Raw genomic sequence first — 21470 nt, 5'->3', positions numbered from 1 at the left:
GCTAAGTGCCTCCTCATAGCCTTGGGGAAGGTGTTACTCTCCTGTGGGAAACACCAATTTTTCCCTAAAGATTTGCTGCTTAACGCCAGGAACTTTTCTCTTGGTTTTATGCTGCAGGATGAGGATCCCTGGGCTTTGCATCTTGTGGCTCACTGCATCCCAGTCTCTCATATCCCAGTTCACCCTATCCTGACTCATTCCATCCCATCTCTCCATGACCCAGCTCACCCCATCCTATTTCTCCCTTGTCCCCTGACCCTATCCCAGCCCCCTGCTTCCCAGCTTACCCCATTCCAGCTCTCCCCCCTCACTGAGCTGCAGCCATTCCCTGTTTTGTCAGGACAAATCCCCCTAGGAAAATGTCATTCCCAGGGTACACAGAAGCCACCTGGGTGCTGACAGTCTCCCTGACCACTGTACAGCACCAGACACCACAGTGCCACCTTTGAACTCCCTCTAATAGGATTGCCTAAAAATATTTATTATCAGAGCTCTCCAAGGGTGAGCATGTCTGGAAGCGTTAGGCGTCAGGGTGCCTGTCCCTGGGCTTGGGAAAGTGAAAGCCCAGCCTGTCCCTGGCACCTGGGAGGTTTGCTTCATTCCCTGGGCAAACAGCCTCACTGGGGCTCCACACTTTTGTGTTGCTGATTTAATTTGGCAGAGGCCTTGACAAGGGAGGAGCTGCTGGCCTTGGACCTTCCCCAGATTTTCAGGGGCCCCCTTGAACACGGTGCCTTGGCAGCCTCTTGGCTTCAGGCAGGAGCACTGTGATGATGTGGCAGAGGTGGTGGGCTCTGATAAAGCTGATGTCTTGGAATGCTGCTACCTGTGAAGGGGCGTCTTGATGCCATCGAGGGTGGTGATGCCATTAAACTGAGTTGGGAAGCATCAGATAGACTTCAAGAAGCTTAGAATTAATGCAGGAATGCACAGATATAATCAGTCAGTCCACTATTCTCTCTCCCCAGCATCCTCTTCCTCACAGCTGACCTGTAAAGGTCCCTTCCAACTCAGACTGTTCCATGATTCCATCGTGGTCCATAGGAGATGCTTTGAATGAATCCAAACAGCACGCGATGCTTGACCCTGTGGATGTCTCCTGCAGCAAGGTGTGCCAAGGCTCCATGAAAAAAAGGTACAGTTGCAGGAATTTTGAACCTGCCACCTCCTAGTTCTGTCTGGCATGCAGCATATCTGGGATCTAAGGAATCGTGCTTTGTTTCTGGGAAGCTTTAATGGGCGAGAGGAAGCCGTGACTCAGCCGCTGATGAATCACTGCAGCTCCAGATTGTCTCCCTGCTTGCTGGTGCCCCTCAAGCACAGGAACTGAGTGAGCCAATGCCAGCCAAGCTCCTGTCACCTCATGGGATGTCAGTCTGAGCCCAGGCCCAGGACCAGCTGGAAATCAAATCCCACCTCGAGCTCCTGTTTTCCATCCACCCTTCCCAAAATCCTTATTTCCATGCGAAGCCTTTCCCATGCCGAAAAGTGCCCCGATAACTTCCATTTCCTCCTAAGTCCCCCTCAACCCTTAATTTGATTTTGAAAACACTACTCATTTTACACTGAAGATAGAAAGACCCTCCTGCTTCTCCCTTGTTTCATTGGATTCAGCCAATTTTGCTACCAGTTTGCCCTGTTGCACAGCTGTGAGCTTCACTCCTTGATAACACCCAGCTGATACCCAGGGTCGGTTTATTTGGGGTTTTCTGGGCACGGTGGGATGGGGGGAGTGGTAGAGTGATTGCAGACATGATCACACCTTTCTTCCCCAGCTGCTTCCTCTGCTCTCTGGTGGTGATTTCTATTTGCAGACGCTAGTCTGGCTTAAAGTAAGCAATGGAAAACTCGGCTCCCAGAGAAACATTCCTCTCATTTTTCCCCCATGCTTGTGCCTTTTCCCCTCCCTCTCCCCCTCCCACAAAAAAAAAGCCTGCAGTTTAAACACCAAAAATAACGCATGCCCTGGTCGTGGACTGGATAAAAATAGCAGCTCTTGGTATTTAGCAGCAGCAATGGGTTTTCTGGCTTTGGAGGAAAATGAGGAGCAGGGATGGGATGGGATGGGATGGGATGGGATAGTGACAGTGACAGTGACTCTTGATGCACGAGTGCAGGACAAACACAAAGCTGGTGTTTTGGGGGAAGCTGCTTCATCCCCTCCTCTCCCTCATTTGGTACCAGCTGGGCTCTGTCCCCTCTGGGAAGGGGGGAGCTCTGAGGGTAGGTTGGGCTCAGGTGTCCCAGTCCCACCTGGGTCCCACCTCGGGCTGTTTTGGCACTGCCCTTAAGTCTTGGGGCTAAGTCCCATGTAGGCAGTGATGGGGGCAAATGCTGCTCTTAGGGAAGATGTCCCAAAGCTGGTGGGTTTTGGGGGGTGCCTCTTGCCCACCCATCACTTGGGAGGCTTTGCAGCTGGGCTTGCCAAGGTGGGTCAGGATTTGCAGGATCATCCCTCCCTGGTGCTTAGAGGAGAAGAATGCTGGGGTAGGGCGTGAGGTGGGGTCCTTGGATGCCTCCTCAAATACTGCTTGATGTGAGACCGCGTGTGTTGAGAAAGCTGCGGTATGAGGGACCTCTGGGCAGGTGAGGAGGAGGAGGGTGGTATGTGTCTGCTCAGGGCACATTTCAGTGTTTGGGTTGTTTAGAGCTGATTGTTTTGTGTGTGTGAGCCTTCAGGAGCTCCTTCCTGAGGAAATCCTACAGGCAGCCCTGGTGGCAGGCAAGGGGGAGAGGGAGACACACCGGGAGGTGGGGAAAGAGCCAGGGCTGGGCGCGTCCCGGCAGCATGACGTGGTGCCTTCCCTTCTAGGAGCACTCAGGGATCAGGGATATGTGAAAGCCAGGGAGGGAAAACCTGTTGGTGAATGGGGGTGCTCCTTCCCCCAGCATGGAAATGGGGTCAGTGGCAGCATGCAAGGGCTGGATTTGTGGAAGGTGTGAACCAGAGGCAGAGGAGCAAGTGACACTTGGGCACGGTCTGGTGCCTCCCAAGGACCAGCATATGCCCCCAGTTGTAGGAAGCGGTGGCTTGTGCCTCCTGCAGCCACCCGCAGGAGTTTCCCATGCCGGATGGGTGTCGGATCTGATCTGCCAAGGTGGATTTTTAGGTGAAAAACCGGTTGTGCCTGCCATCCCCTCTGTCACAGTGCTTCCTCTGGCTCAGCCCCACGATTCCGAGGAGCAATCAGCAGCTATCCCTCAGTGCTGCCTTCCCCCAGAGCCCAGCTGAGGTGGGCAGGGAGAGCCAATCCTGCTTTTTAATGCTATGCAGATGTCAAATTAGTAGTAGTATTTAGATTATTTTTATTATTTGTTTCCCTCCATAAGCCAGTCCCATGGGGGAAGCTGCTCCCGGAGATCTGTGGTGAGCTGATGTCCCTTGGCTCAGGATCACATGAGGATTTTGGCTGGTGGTATTGGAGGTGCTGGAATGTTCTGTGCTGCCCTTGGGGCTTAGCTCCTGCCTGGGGGGGTGGGACTATCTGACCTTTGTTCTTCACAGTTCAAAGTCTTACTGCTCCTCATCTTGTTTGCTACCAGGGGTCCGTGGGGAGAATGCAGCTGGGTGTCAGGGCTTGGGCAGGGCAGCTTGTCGGGAGCTCACCCACCCCTCAGGAGGGAACCGAGAGAGAAATGCAAATTGTGGTGGGTGAAAGAGGGGAAAAACAACCATGACCTGTCTCCTTGGGGTGCTTTGCCTCTTTCTGCCCCTCTGCAAGGGAGAGCAGGTTGCCGTATTTTGAGGGGCAGAGGCAGCCTTAAGTTGTGACTGGGGAACCAATACAAGGGGTGAACAGGCAGATACCATCTGGTTTTTGGCCTGACTCGAGTGCAGCAAGGGGACATTGGACCAGGAGCAGGGACAGACCCTGTCCCCAAGAGTGAGGGAACAGTGCTGCCCCGATGCTCCTCCAGCCCCATCCCCTCTGCTGCTCCTCTCCTGAGTGCCTGTTTCCAGCACCTTCTGAAATTCTTAGAGGGAGGATTTCCTACCTCATCCCACTCCTTCTCTCGCTTTTAGGGAGGGTTTTTCTCATAACCATTTGCAGAGTTGCTTCCTTAACTCCCTCTTTTGTTGTGACATCGACGAGTGCAGGGGACAGCACGGGGACAAAGGCCTGTTGTGGTGAACAGAGGCGGTTTGTGTTCCCACCACATCCTGGTGTGCTCTGCTCTGCTGCTCAGCAGCCACGCCAGCCCCGGTCCCTGTGGAGGAGCAGTGCCGGGGAGATACCCTGGGTGGGAGCAAGAGGATTAGCCATGCTGCTGGGAGAAGCCTGCTACAGGACTGCTGCACACTTTGATGTTCCTACTGACAGCAGAGAGCAGTCCAAAACTATTGGGAAGGGAGAGAAGTGCTGCTGTAAGGACAAGGGAGGGATGGGTTCACACTGACAAGGGCAAGGTTAGATGGGATATTGGAAGAAATTCTCCCCTGTGAGCATGGTGTGGCCCTGGCACAGGGTGCCCAGAGAAGCTGTGGCTGCCCCATACCTGGAAGTGTCCAAGGCCAGGTTGGACAGGGCTTGGAGCAACCTGAGATAGTGGAAGCTGTCCTTGCCCATGGCAGGGGGGTTGGAACTAGATGATCTTTCAAGGTCCTTCCCAACCCATTCTAGGATTGATTCTGTGCTTATTGAAACAAGTAGCAAGCAGAAAAATTGCTGGCTATGGTGCACGGAAGGGGGATAAGCCTTGGAGGCTGCTTTTCACAGCACTCCTCATCCCAGAGAGAGTGGACAAATCAATAAAATTTTAAATCCCTGCATTTAGATTTGAAATTTAGAAGAGATAATCTCTAAATTGTTTTACATTCTACATAACTAAGCATTAGAGTCCACAGGCCCAGGAGTTAAAAATATAAAAATGGGAATGAGAGTTTTAAAACGGATGATGGACACGTGCCATCTTATGAGGGGAAATGAAAATCTGAGAATGTTGAAGATGGTGCTATCAAAATCACATCTCATAAGGCATAAAGCAGCTGCGAATTTATGGCACAAGGCTGCCCCTTCATCAACCTGCTCCAGCCTTGCTCTTGGAGGCATTGCACCTCCTCCTGCCACGCTCTGTGCTCCTGGGCCAGCATTTTCCTCATGGATTTTTTGGGCTGGGGTTGCAGGATGTGTTGTTGGGAATGTGTTGCTTGAGCTCTGTGTTTGGGATGGGTGCCCAAGGTCCTTGCTGAGGACCTTTGTGCACCCTCCTGATGTTTGCTGTTGGAACAAAGTTCCTGAGCATCGCTCATGCAAAAAGGGGACTTTGGTAAGAGGGCTGTGATGAAATATCACTGTATAAAGTGCAGATGGGGGGGATGTGGTGGCTGGAAGTGCCTGAAGAGGAGTGTGCTGTGCCTGGGAAGGTATGCTTCTTGGAGAGGCTGGAAATAGGAGATCCCACCACATGCAGGACTGTGTCTAGATTATAGTGGTGGCTGTGAGCTGTGCAAGGGCAGAGGGGGCCAGAGCGATGAGAGTGGTGGGCACATGTGATGGGGCAGGAGCTCCCTAGGGTGTAGCGTGATGAGGCAAAACCCTTCCCTGGCTTAAATCAAAACTTGTAGCATTTAGAAAAGGGCTTTTGCCCGCCCTCACTCCCTTCTCATCCCATCTGACACGTGGAGCTGGGCCTTGACTCTGATGTTGGGAGGCGGGTTACGATCCAGAGGGATGCTGCAGCTCCCCATGTACCTGCCTTCTCTAGGTGCCGACCTCTGCGTGATACATGCCTGCCTCTTGTTATTAGTTATTGCAATAGGAAGACTGTGTTTCCTCCAGGTGAGTTTTTTGGGGGGTTCTCTGCAGGAAATGGAGGTCCCTGGGGGCCTCACTTGGCCCCAGACATGCTGAGTGGGGGGGCACAGTGGAAGGTGTTGGCCTCCTCTTAGGGACCATAAATAAAACACCCTGGACTGGGTCAACTGCTTGAGACTGGGATGACAAGTACCAGCACAGGTAACCCTTCCTCCCCATCCCAAACACATCTCCATCCCTCAGCTCCTCCATGCACAGGCCTTGGCTGAAGGGTCTTCCATGGCATTGACTACCTTCAGACACAAAAAAGTTCATTTAATCCAGACAGTGGAGCCCGTCAGGCTTTACTCTTGGCTTTTGGTGTACCAAGGGTCATGGCCAAGGTGGGACATTCCCTCTCTCACAACTTCCTTTTTTTGCCTCCCAAATCTGAGCAAGAAAGAGAAGTTGCCACGAAACAGACTTCTCTGTTTTGTCTCTCTGAAATCAAATTTAGAAAATATTGAAGTGGTCTGGCAGAAGAGCTGCTTTCAGGCTTTCTCATCCTGTCTGACTACGTGTCAAACGAGAAAACTCTAAACAAAGAGGTTTAAGTAAAGTCTTCATGTGAAATAAGAGAAGAATTTCAACATCTTCTGAAGTTCATGCTTGTCCTAGAGACTTTTGCTGATCAGTGTTGGGGTTCTGTTTGAGGATTTTTTTGTTGTTGTTGTTTTCCACTGAGAGTGTATTCTGCTGCAACTAGCCTTCCAATCTGTTTTTTGGTGGGGTTTCCATCATGTTGGGAATAGATTGCTGTTTAAATCAGGCAAATGGTTTTGACTGAAGATTTTGGGGTTGTTTCCCTTTGCTCCCAAGCATTCCTACCACAGCTTTGCTTTCTCTGGCTGCAGATTGCAGAGCCAAGAGCCTCTCTAGCTCATGGGAGCAGCTGAATTTATTAGCAAAACGTCTTGTGCTGGGCTGAGGCCAACGCGCAGCTCCCTGCCTTCCTGTGGTTAGTGGACTGACCATGCTGACCTGACTTCATGGCCACTTCACTGCTATTTATTTTAACAGCACAGTTGGGCCTGGGGGGACTTGGTAGTCTCTGGTCCCACCTTCTGCCCAAGGCAGCCCTGGGGTTGGATGAGGTTGCTCAGGGCTTTTTCCAGCCCGGTCCTGAACACTTTCAAGGATGGAGATTGGCACCACCAGCCAAAGTTGGGCTGCCCCAAAACTTCCTGCCACTGTTTTTTTGTTACACTGCATGTGCTAGGTCTATCAGCTGCTCTGTTCCTCAAGGTTTGAATGTGAATCTGTGCTAACAAGCCCCCCGTGCTCCTCCCATGGGGTAACCAAAGATCAGGGACAGGGCATGTGCGTCCCTTCTTGGCATGAGGTTGGGGCTGGAATGCTGCTGGGCTTGGATGCACGAGGACCCTGGTCCACCCCCACTCCCAGACAGGCACACGGCTCACTCCTTCAGTATCTTTTATTAATGTATAGAAAATGCATTAAAAAAAGGAACTATACATAGCCTAAGAGCGGTCAGGACTAAAAATACTAGTTAACAATGGTTAACAAGCGTTGATCCCATTCTCCAAGCTACATTTTCATTACAAGGTGGGGAGGGTTGTTTAATATATTATTTATTTATATTATAGATTTTATTTATGCATTTATTTACTTTTCTCTTCCCCCTCATTTGGTTGCAGTGGTTTGTGTTTGAGTTCATCAGAACCTGTCCAAGGCATTTCATTGCCTCTGTTCTCCCTTCTTATTTATCTTTTTTTAGGTTTTTTTAACGTATTAAGCACATTTCCAGGGTAATGCCTGTACACAGGGGGCTGCTTGTTTAGGTCTTTGTGTCACCATCCTTCTGAGAAACCACTGACAGCTGAAGAACTGCAGGCTGGGCATTGAGGCGGGTCTAGGCATCAGGATCTCCCAAGGGAAGGGCCTTTCCCTCCCACTTATCCCAAATTTCCCCTCTGGAAGGGGCAAGGAGCTACCACCACCATCAGGATTTTAGGGAAGGGGAAGGTGACCCTGGAGGTGCTGGTGGTCCCCAGGGGGCTCTGTTGGGTTTTATGGCCATCCCAGGGTGCTTGGCTGGCAGAAACAGGGATGGGCTTCTTGTTTGGCCCTGGGACAGAGCCCTTTCTTAGTGGGTGTAAGCATGAATTAAAGGGGGTTTTTTTGGGTGAGAGTTCTTTGCTGGCAGTGTTTGGTAAAGTCAAAACTTGTGGGCATTTCTGGGGGGCACAGGACAGGGGGTGTGTGGTCACCTCAGGATGTGGTGGTGGGGACATACCAGCAGGGCAGCTCTGGGCTGGGATGAAGGTCACATGCTGGCATGGAGGTGAGGCACCAGGAGGGTACTTTGGCTCCTGCTGTGTTTTGTCAGGTTGCTCTGAGCCTGTTGTGGGATGGGGACACCACTGGCTGAGCCCTCACCACCTGCATCACTGGGAGCGAAGGTGGCATGAGCCAACCCGGGCACTTCACCTGGGATAAGCATCACTTTGGGAAGGAGGCAAGAGTGCATTTAGGCTGGTACTGAGTTGCCCATGGTAAAGTAATGCAAAGATAAGGAGTAGAAGCAGACTTTTCCCCAGCCTTTGTGTGGATCCTCTCCTGGTACCTTCCTACCAAAACCCAGCTACCCCTGGGGAGAGCCCAGCCTCTCTCCTTCTTGAAATTTTTCATTTATAGATGCTATCACTTTACTAAAAGCAGCTTTTCCTTTCAGGACTCTTTTTTTCTTTGGTTATGTTTCAGTGCAGTGTGCAATGGGAAGGTGGTCTTGGAGAATGGAAACAGAGGGAAATGAAAATTAGGCAAGAGATGAAAGTTCCTTTGTGTTTCCCTCCAGGATTTTGGGGTTAGAAATAAGAGGTGGCTTTGAAAGGCTGTGAGGGTCATGGGCACACGTGGTGTTCTGCTGTGTGAAGGACTGGATGTGCTTGTTCCTGCTTCCTGTTACATGAAATGGCATCTTGCAGTGGATGCTGTGGTTTGGGTAACAGCTTCATGTTTCTTTTTGGGCTCTGGAACAAACCCAGGACAGCAGTGGAGCCACCAGAGCCCAGTGACAATTCACATGCTGGAGCCAAGGTCTCTCAAGATGAGCACTGCACCAGATCTAGGCTTGGTTTCTGTGAATTTCAGGGCCAGACCTGGTCTAGCTGGAGAATGAACTAGCCCATCCAGTTATGGAGGGTGAGAAGAAACTACTTAATCATGTACTACTTAATCAATGTGGCCATTCTGTAGCATCAACGTTAAGCACGAATTTGCTTGAAACTGCTGGCAGGAGCTTTGTCCAAAAAAAAAAAAAAAATTAAGGCAATATAGAAAAATAACTTTTTGGGAAATTGTATCTTGTTTATGGACAATGTGAACAGGGGATGATGGCCCGAATGACCGAGTCATCATCGCTGGTTATGTGCTCGGGCTTGAGGTGGGTTATCACCAGGAGAAAACCATGATGAAGCTTTCCTTTAAAAGATTGTAGCGACTGTCTTTCACCAATGTCACGGAAAGGCATCTCCCTGGGATCACATGAGAGGTCAGGGACCAGCACTGATATAGAATAGCACTGAAAGAGTGGATACCGTCTCCAAGAGTCTTTCGTACTTTGGGTCAACTGGGCTGACTCACCCTGGTTACAGGACTTGTAAAAGGGATGACAGAAATGAGAAGAGAGGGAGAGATACAAGTCAGCAAACCTGTTTAGAGAATAATCAGCCTTTTTGAGGATCTTCTTTTGAACCTCCTGGAAAAGCTTGGCAAGCTTCGATTTTCTCTTCGATTTTAACTTTTGAAAAGAGAGGTTTCTTGCCTTTTGCTTGAGTGTGAATGATGAGTGTATGTTTCCACTGACATCTCTTCCTTTCACCTGGGTAGGTAAGCAAACAGCACCATCCCCTGCCAATCTCTGCTGGTTATAACCACTGCTCCCTTACAGCTTTTGTTGTAGGATATTTCTTCCTATAAATTCTTGATGCTTTGGGGAAAAAATTTACTCTGCTGGTCTACTAAAAACCTTCTTCGGCTTTAATCAGTTCCATCTGCTGCTTTTTGTTGGCTTTTGGGTCTTAAAGCAGGGTTGGGTGCTCAGGAGGAGTGACATACTGCCATCTATGACAGTGGCCATGTCCTGCAAGAGATCTGGTCATTTGCAGCCTCTGACTCACCTGTTCCTCAGCTGGTTGCCTTGTTGCCTGATTTGATGCCAAGGGGAAGTAAGAAGGGACTCCTCATTTACATACAAGATGTTGCTGAGCATCCTTTCTCCAGGTCAGCTTGTAAGTTGACCACATGAAGGACTGGGCCCTGTATCTAATCTTGACCTCGGTGTTAGCTGTGATTTCATGGGCCAGTATGTGGCACGGAAAAGGAGGTTGTGTTTCCCACTTAATGCTCTTCTTCAGCTCTGCAGCCGTAGTGAGTAACGTCAGGACATTGAGTGTGACCATGCAAGACACACTGGCCTGAATGATAAGCTACTGCAAAGCTGCCTCTGTGTTGCCATCTGAAAGATGTTTTTGAGACAAAGCAGCTTCAGTGTGATAAAACCAAATAGCAGTGTTTAGCATTTGTAATGTTCCTTTGGCTGCAAATCCAGCGATGAGCTGCATTCTCCTTGGATGCAGGGATGAGTCCCTTCTTCGAGACCAGGCCAGTGACAATGCCCAGCATTGATCAGAGCCCTTGGCAGAGCAGTGACTTGAGCATGGTGGACATTTGGGCTATGTGGAGGTGGGGCGATGACAACAGGGTGCAGACAGAGCTATCCAAAGGGTCCATCTTCCTTGAGACAGGAGAAGTTAAGGATGGGAAGAGCGAACTCATTAATTCTTCCAAGGGCCTTGAAGTGCTCCAAAATCTGAATGGAATCCCTTCCAGGAGGGGAAAGAGTTGATTTCCTGTTAGAGAGATGGCAATACCAAGGCACTGAGATTTGTGTCCCTCTTGTGATGGCATTGAAGAGGGATGGTGTAGGAGAAGGAAGGAAATGGGCATTCCTCAGCTTGCACTTGTCTCCCCTTAGCTGCATTGTCATAATTCCCTGTGTGCGTGGAGGCCCGTGGACAGGAGCACCTGAGCTGTGACAGCTGTTGGCTTCAGGCTGGGCTGCAGTTGTGTCATATCTTTTTATTGCTGCTCCTTCTCTGAGACTCTTTTGTTTGGGACCAATGACCTCGGTGAGAAAGAGCCTGATGGAATGTAGAAATAACAGAGGAAATGGGTCCTAGATTTCAGGACCACAAGTAGGGATTTTTCTCCTAAGTCTTCTAATTTAAGTCCTTTCTTCTCCATCAAGTTCAGCATAACCCAGGCAGATGTCATGGACCTGAAGTGGGCTGAGTTCAGCTTGGAGGAGTGGATAATGCAGGTTGGGGCTGGTGGAGTAGTTCTTATTCCCACACACCCCATGCACACGAGGATGACCTTGTGGTGGGACCAACACATGAGCTATGGACTCTCTGGAGTTTGCCTACATATGCAGATATTTGCCAAGCCCTCCTGTGAAAACTGGCGATGGGATGAGCCTTTGGTCATCCTCCCTTAGTCTCCATGTGTCCAGAGCCTGCACACAGGGGAGAGATGGGCCTCTGCCTGCTGGAAGTCTACAGGTTGGCATGAAGCTTGGGACCTCCCAGCCAGGAGGGGACTGGGAGGCAGGGAGAGGATGGGCATCCCTGGCCATGACTGGGGTGGAAATGGCCACACCAAGGTACCTGTGGGGAAAGTTTCTGCCACAAGCCCTGTGACAAACATTTCTAACAGGGTTTGCTGGGGATTTCTACATCTTTTAAAAAAATATCAAAAAATCCGTCTCTTTCTCTTTCTTCTCATGTTAAGGGCCAGAGTATTGGGATAGGGAGGCTGGAAATTTGGTATTTCTCTGGGACAGATGCAAAGCAATGAGGTCTTTCCTTTCCCATGGCCTTTCCCTGTGCCACGGTTCCCTCCAGCACTTGTGAGGGGCAGGTTGCTATCTCAGACGAGTAGTAATTTTTTTTTTCCCTTTTCATATTATAAAATACAAACGAATTACAGAAAAGGTCAGGTGGTGGGAGGCAGGAGGGGTTCAGCTGGCTCAGAGCTGTAGGGACCGTCGCTTCCTCCCAGAGATGTTACGGTGGTTGTAAGGGCGCATCTTCATTTCCACAAAGGGGATGGAGAACTCATGGCCTTTCCAATGGTACCAGTTAATCCCCTGGCAGGAGGGAGAGAAAGGCAGAGGGTAAAGAAAGACCCTAACAAGAAACTAGAGTGGGAGAGGAAGGAAGAACAAGGTTGATTGCTGTAGAGAAGCCAGAAGGAAAAGCTTGCTAAAGCAGGAGCAAGAAACTCCCCTGCTGCTATGGCTTGATTGGTTTTCTCCCACTGCTCAAAGGCTGATCAGATTTCAGGTAGGTATTTTTTTTAATCTAACACACTACAGCAGATGGCAGCGTGTGTGGGGCGCAAAGCTTTAGCCTAGATGGCGTGAAGGTGGCTCCCTTTGCTCCAGCTGGTGTGGGGTCGTGCCACCAGTTCTGACCCTGGTGCACCAACCACACATCCCCAGCCCTAACCTAGGCTTGCTGACATGTTCCCCTAGAAGAAATTGCAGAGGCTTTCAGGCCAGCTCTGCCCTTACCTGACTGTGCCGGGACTCTCCGTACTTGCCGTTGAGGTTGGTGCGGTGGCAGTTCTTATACCACCAGGCCCCTTTGTAGGACATGGCACAGTTGGTGACGGCGACGTCGTTGTCCCTGTCCTTGGTGGAGAAGGGGCGTCCCTGGTGATAGGTGAGGGAGTCTCCTGTGGGAAGAGGTGCCATTAAAGGTGATGGAGTCCGAGTTATCTGGCCTTTTCACAAGGAAATTAGGATATTCTGGTTATGCGGTAGCCTGCCAAGCAATGGCTCAAGCAGCTGACAGTCTGGCAATAACTAACTGGAATTGTTCTCAGTTGGTTCATCTGCGGTCCTCTGCTGTCTGTTTAGGATCAGTGCAGACCATAGCAAATCATAGAGGCTTCTTGGCTTTGTCAGATAAAGTGCTTGGATATGTGTTTGGGTTTGAATTTCAGTGTTTCAGACATCAATTCAACCCCGGCTTTTGGCAGCCGTGGTTTTCTGAGGCTTAGCTCTGCTATATAACTTCAGGACGCCTTCAGCCTCCTTCTTTCCTGTTAGCCAAAGGGAGCTTTTTCTCTCAAAGGAGACCAAACATTCATCTTTTGAACCAAGATGCTTGGCCACCTTTTCTCTCTTTTGATAAGGGGAAGAAGCTTTTGGAAGGTGTGTGATGTCTTATCCCACCAAAACCTCTAACCTCATCTCACCTCCTCACTAGATAACTCGTGAAAGAAAAGCCAGAGAAAAATATGGTCAATTGAGTGATGTACTTAAGGAGACATTCTTAATATGCTCCTTGGTGATCCCTAAGGACATATGAAGTGGACCCATGCTGGCTGTGTGCAATCCAGCTATGGAGAGACTTACTAGAAAACCTTTTGGCAATGAACCATTTGTTGAGCCCTGGCTCCCTTAGCTCAAGGTGGAGCAGAAGCTCCTTGTCTGGGTGGCTAGAAGCAGAGTTTGCATGGCAAAGGGGATGGAATCATGTCAGTGTGACACTATTTACTGCCATTCTTGGCAGTAGGTTGGATGCCTTGTGCCCTGGGATGTGAGATTAGAGCAAGTGCTTTGCTGCACACCATCAAGATTCCTGTCCCTTCTCTTCCAGTGGCAACTAACTGAATAGGGAAATTCCTGCATCTCAGGTATGCTGTGAGGTTCCACCTAGTACATGGTGGAAGTTTCATCATGGAGGCTTGCGCTGGGCACGTCTATCCCAGATAAAGGGGCTACAGTTCTACCCCTTCTCCCTTCTTGAGGAAGAGATCCCCTGTGCCCTCCCTCTGGCACCCACTCTCTTCTGGTGGGCAACTCTAACTGTCTTGAATCAACTAAGCAAGCAGGTGTGACAGTGTCCTTGCAAAACTGGGCAGTGTTTGGTCTTTACATGAGGAAGTGACTCAGAGGATTTCAGATTTTTCCATAGCTGTGGAAAGGCGATAAATACAGCCTCCAGCACGACATCAATAGCCAGCTGTGGCTATTGCCAAGTGAGATGACACCTCTGATGATTGACCTGGTTATTTGGACAGCAGTGTCTCTGATATTAAATACCTAATCCCCAATGGAAAATTCTGTGTCCTTAGTGGGATTTATCAGCCTGGTTTACATGATGGACTGCAGGAAGGCAGAAAGGACTATGGGTTTTTGCCTTGCCACTCTAGACAAGTGAGATATCATGTCGGGATTTCCTTTACAGTCTTGGACCAACCAGTCCCAGGATTTCCCAAGGTCCTTGCCAGCAAGGAGGCTGTACCTGAAGTGCCATTGTAGTCCCCAATTCGCAGTTTGTACAGGCTCCGGGAGTCGCCGATGGAGAACTTGTCGTAGTAGGCGTACGCCGCTTCCTGGCCGTCCCTCATGTCTATTCGCAGCTCGTAGCGCCCTTGGGACGTGATCTTGTGGATGTTGTCCAAGCCTGTTGAGACAATGAAACACCCAGTGAGACCTGGTGCCCGCATCCGCTCCGTGAACAAACAAGGAAAGCTCTAGGCAAATAAAACAGCAGTGGGAAATGAGAGCAAGGAGAGGAACCAAAGAGCAGCAGCACTTGTGGTGAGTGTGTATCTGCTGGCAGTGCTGGGGCCTGAGCTCTCTGTCCTCACTCAGTCTTCACCTCCCTGTGGCTGTGAGCGATGGGTTCAAGGCCCAGGTTCAGATTTCTTCATGCTGCTGAAGCTTGGAAGATTCAGCTGTTCAGCCCTGGTGCTACTTATGTTGTGTTAAGCTCCTGTACAAGCCAGGGTGTGTTTATGCTGCAGGTCCCCTTGGCTCATGTTCAGGTTTTGGAGCAGCACACTCAATTTCAGACCTGTGCTGTGTCTCCCGCTGACTCCTTTCCTGCTTTCATTGGACAGCTGACTTTCTGGCCACCAGTGCAACCTGTAGTCATCCAAAGGACAAAGGTGGGTTTTGGCCCATGAAAACTGACAGCATACCCACCTCCTCTCCTAGAAAGAGCAAACTAGGGAGCTGCTGACCTTCACAATGTGGTCTTATGTGCTGTGCCTCTGCATGACTTCCCAATGTGAAGGGCAGGGAATGAACAGAAGGAAAACTGTCCGAGGGAGGATGCAGGGGAATGTGGTGAAGGGCAAGGAGCCAACGGCTGGCACAGGTGAGCAGCACAGTGCACCTGGAGCTAAGGTTTGACACACCAATGAAAGGCAACCAGGGAAGGTCATACCCAGCCAAAACTCGTCCTCCAAGTTTCCAAAGCCAACCCGGTAATCTGCCCATTTCCGGAAGAAGTCGGTCAGCCCGTTCTGCCGCCGCTGGAAGACCTGATGTGGAGGAAGACCAGGGGGAAAATCATAATGCTGGAGATGAGAAATGGCTTTGCTGGGCTTCGGACACACAAGGTAAAGAAAATAATTTTTTTCTTTCCATTGTACCTGTCGGGGAGAAAATTGCAATGCCCATCCAGTTAGCATTAATTGCAGCCATGCAATTAATTCACGTGCAGATATAGAAACCAAAGAGATAATAGATAACGTCCAAAGCAAATAAATGATAGAATAGGAAGGAATTGGCCTTCGAGGTTTCTGCTTCAGCTAATGCATGGTGCCTCTGGTTTTCTAGCACGTAATTCTGCTTTGAGCTGGCTATTTCTGTGATATCCAAGGGGGTGCTCTGAAGCAGAGTGAGAGGGAAATTTACTGGCTAGAAATCAGCATTTGAGGAAGCCCATTTTTTTTGGTTTTGACTATACATCTAGCAGGCAGGATTTTGTGTAATGTGTGTAAGTAAGAGTTTGACATGAATAAGATCAAAGCACCATGGCATTATTTACTTACACTGTCAGTCCATCTACATCAAGACAAGCAGTGTTTGTGCAATTCAGAAGCCAAACAGGCATTTGTTTCTGAAGTTCTCCTGTGCAGACTCAATTGGGGTGATGCCTGACACCCTCCTTCTGCGGGCAGCGTGAATCATTCCCCGTGAAAGCTACCAGCCATTAATTTCATTTCTAGAACAATAAATCAGCTTCACTCACAGATTTTGCTCTCCAGAAGCACTGCAAACACGTCAAATAAATCAAAGGGCACTTCTCCAAGTGTAACTATTATTACCGGAGCGTGGGCCATTCCCTGTGGCGTGGGAAATGAAGCGTGTGATACTGAGCCTGCTGTCACTGCCGTGCACTGTGGTGCTTTGCTGGTAGGGGCTCAGTCACTTTGTGATGGGGACAAATGCAGGACAACCAGGTGGATACTCACGATCCAGCCGCCTCCGTCGGTGGTCATGTCGCAGTACACCGGCACCCGCTGGCTGAGGTCCCCGTTGATGGAGATGGTGTAGACACCGCTCAGCATGTCTCCGTTCATCAGGTGCTGGGCGCAGTCCTGAGGGTTAGCAAAGACACGTCCTCCTGCAAAATCAAAATAAAAAGGCAAAATTCAAGCAAAGAGACACCTTTTCCCCATGCCTCAGTCCCCACAAGTTTCTGTGTTCCAAGTAATTCCACGGAGCGGTGAGACTTTACACCTGCCGTCAACTTCAAAGGAGTTACTGGAAAAAAATATGTGCGTATATTAATTATTCTTCCATATGTCCTATATTGGAAAGGTGCATGGTAACAATCACGATGAATGATGAGGCATGTCACTTCTTGGACCATCTTTCTGCACTGTGTCTGAAACCCTGGGGTTTAAGCTGTCACCAGCATATTTAGACAGCTGTGAAAATACCAAAACCTGCTCTCCTCTCAGGATTGCCAGCTCCAATCAAGTTTTATAACTTTACTCATTCCAGGGGGATTCTCCTGATTCTCCATGCCCTTGGAAATGATGGTGGACTCACGCTGAACTAATTGTCACTTGCAAACTGAGCAGGAATGAGGCTGTGTGAGATGCTAGAGATAGGCAGCATGGGCTGTGTGACTGTGCTACAGGTGTTCTCTAATGAGGAAACATCTTATTTTGTGATCAGAGTTTAGGAGAGTCTTAATTATGACAATTTTTCTGGCAGTATTGCAGTGTCAACTCTGGGAACAGTGTTGTCTTATGTAAGAAAAAAGAGGGCAATACACCTTTTTCTTTGGTGTTGGTACATATGGATGAAAGAATAAATGAGTGCAGAGCTGGTAATGTGGATGTGGTTTTCAAGGATGTCTCTGTAACAAACTGAGAAGGTGTGAGGGACCTTCAGATCTTCTAAGCTGTGTGTGTCCATCACAGTTGTGTAGTGCCCCATAGAACCAAGGCACAACCCTTGTCTTTTGCTTCCCACATGGGTACATTCCCCCCCACCTTGTGACCTGAAGACTTGGAGGTCATTACTGTGTCCAAATGTTGAACATCCCCTCTTTTTTTCCCCCATGTTCATGGTCTGTAGCACAGTCTGGCGAGACACTGTTTGTATTTTATAGTATCCAACAATGAAAACTTCTTCAATGACAACCACTTCGAGCTCCCCTGAGCTCTGTGGAGATTGCTTGTTTCTTAATTTATATTCCTATCTTTAAGAGCCAAGGAGACCTTGAAAGACATTTCAAACCACTATAAATTATAAATACTGTATCTGTTTCTTCCTTTTGTGTCATCTGTATACAATTCCCCAAGAACCTTATACAAACATGAAACAAAAGAGGCTGAACCATTAATATGTCAGAGGGAATAGAAGAACCCCGGGATGTGTACTGCAAGCAGAAGGAAGCAAAACAATTTAAATTAAGCCTGGGTGGTTTTCTTTCCTTCTTTTTTTCTGGTCTCCTTAAAGACAAGTCCTTGTTCTCTGCAAACAAAATGCCTTGATGCATTGCCAGAGTAAGCTGAATTCCAGGTCCGGATGCTTTGATGAGAGATGCTGTCCGTGGATTGCATTGCCTTGGTGGCAGTTCCTGGTTGGTTCTGTCTCATCGGTACTGGGGTAAGTGGGGAGAAACAGACTTGTTGCTAATGCCTATCTTCATCTTAAAAGCAAGTTAAACGCGTTGGGTGCTGCATCAGCTGGCAATGGTGGCTAAGGTTGCTGAGGTCTGAGGACATTTCTCTTTGATGGAAAAGGTGCTCTCCTTGCCTGACGTAAGTGGGTTTCTGCTGCTTTATCCCACCTGAGAAGTCACCCCCATGCAGCTTCATCCCTGACTCCCAAGCAGCCTCAAGGATCACATGTATTTTTTCATCACCTGCCTGAATTGTACTGGCTTTATCTGCATGTGTAAGAGGCAAGAATAACAGGAAAGCCTGTTCTGTAGATGCATTAGAGAAGTCATTTCTCCTTTTGTGGATGTAAATAGTTTCTGTTATCTCTTAAAAGCAGGTGAAGGGAACTTTGCATGCAACTGAGATGGGGAAGTGTATCCACAGCAGATTCCAGGAAAACTCTCCTAACTGAACTTGCAGCGCAGATGGGAGGAATTTTGGTGGACATCATCTTGAGACCTCTCAGTGCTGTTGACGCCCAGGAAAAACATGATTGGATTCAGCCCTGAACAAAATGCATTCTGTCTGTAAGTGCCCTGGGCTAGCCATGCTTTTCAAAGAGGATGAGGGACAATTTGCTTTGCATAATTTCTGTTATGAATGGTTGCAGAGAATGGCAGCAATGGTGACATTCTCATGCAAGCTTCATCCTTGGAAGCGTAAGTATTCTGTGAGGGTTGTGGTGACTGTGGATGCCCACCTTTTGACTTTGAAAGGAAACCATTCCCATCTCTTCAGTGCCTTAGTGGATTGGGAATGCTCTAGAATTAGAGTGGGGAGGAATAATGCAATTAGATAAAGTCAGTGGATTAGATAAAGTGCTGGCTCTGCTGTCTGAGACTCCACTGGTGGTGGTGGAGATGCACCTGCTTGGTATTTCCAGGGATACCCCATCCCTGGAAACTTTCAAGGTCAAATTCAACAGGCAACCTGATCAAGTTGAAGATGACCCTGCTCGCTGCAGGGGGACTGGACTAGACAGCCTTTAAGGATTCTTTCCAACCCAACGTGTTCTATGATTCTTTGATATTTGTGAGCAATCGGATCATGTCTACAGCATGGAGCCACTGGCTGGCTCCTCTCCCAGGAGCATACCTGTTGATACATGTTGTTGATTTTAGTGGGTATTTTTTCCTCTGTTTATGCACTTGAGGACAGACATGGGCAAGACAAAGGGCCTGGTAGATGTTTCCTGGTCTGAAGCTCAAACCCCTGGGCTGGGTCTTGTGTTGGAATTATAGATCCTTCAGCCATTAACTGTTTGTAACAAAGCAGCACTCTGGGTCACAGCATCGTAAAAGTACCTCTCTGTGGATCCTGATGGAATGCTGCCTGAGGAGGGAGAGTCCCTAAGAGCAGTCCATTCCTACCATCATGACATGTGGGCTCACCTCCGCCTGTCTGAGGGGATGCAGCACGAGTCCTCACCTGTGGTGAAGGTGGTGGAGATGAAGCCGCTCCGCACGGCGTTCTGGGCAGCTTGCAGGCGCACGGTGTACTCCGTGGTCTCAGAAAGCCCCTCCAGACGGATCCACGTGTCCTCAGCATCCACAATCAGCTCCTGTACATGGGTCCCAGAAGGAGGCAGACACCAAGAGCAACAGATGAGAAAAGCGATGGGGAGCCTAAAGAGCAAGTGAGGAGGGAAGGGAAGCCACAAGCTACTGCAGCCCTTGGAGCCTGGCTGAGGAGCACTGCATGACTGCTTAGACCCCTGGACTGAGTGAACGTGAGATCAGTCAATATAGCCAACATTTTGGAACGGTTTGGGTGGGAGAAGGCTGGTTTGGAGACAGATTTAAAGGTTTGCAGTCAGTGTGCTCTGTTTCCTGGCTCTCTTGGGATCTGTGTGCCCTCGGTACAAGACATGACTGATTGCCCAAGCAGTGCAAGGAATAGAGCTGGCCAGACCTGGTTCTCAGCCAGTTCTGACTCCGTCGATTCCTGTCATGCTAATTTTTCTGGGTGTTGGCCAGTGCCACACAGCGTTATTGAACCCCTTCACAAAGCTATTATCCTCTGGCTGCTGCAAGCCAGTCACACCAGCAAAGGAAACTGGACTATGTGCCATGACATATTTCTGATAGTGTTTGTTGCAGCTCCTCCAGACAGGCAGATGTGGACATACTCATTACATAATCAAATTGTATTGTATTGCAGCATTAATTAGCTGTCTGTGCCTATCTTCCTTTTTGCAGGAAGGGCAAATGGCCTTTTTAGCATCTCTGTCTGCAGAATAACATTCTCCTGCCTCAGCTTGCTTGTGTTTCACAAGCTGTGAATTTCCCCTTTTCCTCCAAACTTCCCAGGTAACCCCTCTATGCCCACACCAGCAGGTGTGCATAAACATTTTGCCTTAGACAATCTCTTCTTACTTTTTCCTATCATCCTGCTTAGCAGGAAGTAATGTCTGCCCTTCTGGTCTCCCTGAGCTGGTGAGCATCATTCTTTTGCTTTGTTTGGCTTCTCCTGCTCGTTTTACCATGGTCTTGTTATTCCCTGACTTGATGAGCCTCTTTTTTGTGAGGACTCGCTCACCTTCCGGCTGCCATCGGTGGATCTGTATGTCATGACGTAGTTCTCGATCTCTCCCACAGGAGGAACCCAGGAGAGCAGGGCGCTCCGTCGTGTCACTTCACTGGCTGTCAGATTTGTTGGAGGATCCAAAACTGCAGGAGTGGACAGGGACCCAGGGAAGTGCATTTTCTCACGTACAACCACCTCAGCCCTGCTTCCCAACCTGGTACACTGGGATTCAACCTCGCAACACTGAGCTACAGTGCAAAGTCCATCCTCACCCTGAGTTTCAAGACCTCATCACCCATCCCCAGTCTTGAACAGAGCTCTGCAAACCCTCTGGAAGTCCTCCTCTACCTGCATGCCACCTTAAGGGTAACAGCTGGGAAATTCATGTGCTATGGGACCTGTCAAGCTGCTTGTGAGCAAAACGGGTTGTCGTGTTCTTCTGGACTATGGCCTTGGGCAAAAAAAACACCTGGTCAAGCATCTGCTCAGGAAACCACATCCAGTAGAAATCACTGAAAGAAAGGGATGAGGGGGATGGATGGATGGACAGATGTTGAAAGAGTGAAAATAATGGTTGATGCTTGTTGATTAAAATTCTGATCTTGTGTTTGGAGAACCACCTTGGATGTCTACCCTAACTCTTCCCTTATGCTGGTATTTGGGATTGGTTTTTGTGTCCTTTTGGCATGTGGCTACCTCAACGCCCACGCTATGTAACAGGAGCTTTGGCTCAGCCTTGCTGGCTGCTTTTCCTGGGGTGGGTGCATGGCTGGGGGTGAGGAGTGAGGGAGGTGACTGTACATACGAGTAGTGAAGTTGGTGCTGATGGTCTGGCTGGTGAGAGGCCCATTGGTGGCGTACAAAGAGACTGTGTAGGTGGTACTGGGCAGCAGGTTGCTCAGCTGGTACTCCTGGTTGGCTCCATCCACGAGAATTGTTTCTCCTGCAACTGTAAGCAAAAAGGGAAGAGTTAGGGTAGACATCCAAGGTGGCTCTCCAAAATGTGTCTCTGGATATGACCTCATGAATAAAAGCATTTCTACTGCTGAAACACCATAAGGTACTGTGCAGCAGCTGAGCTGTAGTGCTGCTGTTCAAGCTGAAGGATGGTCTAATTTTTCCTGCAATTCCTGTAAAACC

General features: G+C 49.2%; 1 protein-coding gene and 1 long non-coding RNA gene across 4 annotated transcripts in view; one reads left to right on the top strand and one right to left on the bottom strand.

The window, feature by feature from the left end:
* The first annotated feature begins 420 nt into the window (after positions 1 to 420).
* LOC125330014 lies at positions 421 to 21393 on the top strand. 3 transcript variants are annotated; one of them, XR_007205348.1, is made up of 3 exons: positions 421 to 1135; positions 18139 to 18331; positions 20402 to 21393. It is a non-coding gene; the product is annotated as an uncharacterized LOC125330014 (long non-coding RNA). The 3 variants fall into 3 exon arrangements; XR_007205347.1 differs by lacking the exon at positions 421 to 1135 and adding an exon at positions 15155 to 15239; XR_007205346.1 differs by lacking the exon at positions 421 to 1135 and having other exon boundaries at positions 16828 to 18331.
* TNR (tenascin R) overlaps positions 7213 to 21470 on the bottom strand; it is a 33367-nt gene continuing 19109 nt past the window's right edge. The window contains exons 14-21 of the mRNA XM_048312712.1: positions 21136 to 21279; positions 20343 to 20473; positions 19233 to 19365; positions 16098 to 16249; positions 15065 to 15161; positions 14135 to 14296; positions 12394 to 12557; positions 7213 to 11967 (exon numbers count right to left, since the gene is read on the bottom strand). Coding sequence (XP_048168669.1) covers positions 11848 to 11967; positions 12394 to 12557; positions 14135 to 14296; positions 15065 to 15161; positions 16098 to 16249; positions 19233 to 19365; positions 20343 to 20473; positions 21136 to 21279 — 1103 coding nt within the window. The 3' untranslated portion in view covers positions 7213 to 11847. The remainder of the gene's footprint in view (positions 11968 to 12393; positions 12558 to 14134; positions 14297 to 15064; positions 15162 to 16097; positions 16250 to 19232; positions 19366 to 20342; positions 20474 to 21135; positions 21280 to 21470) is intronic.

This window comes from Corvus hawaiiensis, chromosome 9, assembly GCF_020740725.1.
Source record: "Corvus hawaiiensis isolate bCorHaw1 chromosome 9, bCorHaw1.pri.cur, whole genome shotgun sequence".
NCBI lineage: Eukaryota > Metazoa > Chordata > Aves > Passeriformes > Corvidae > Corvus > Corvus hawaiiensis.
The sequence above is the reverse complement of the archived record's forward strand: the minus strand, read 5'-3'. Positions and strand labels throughout refer to the sequence as shown.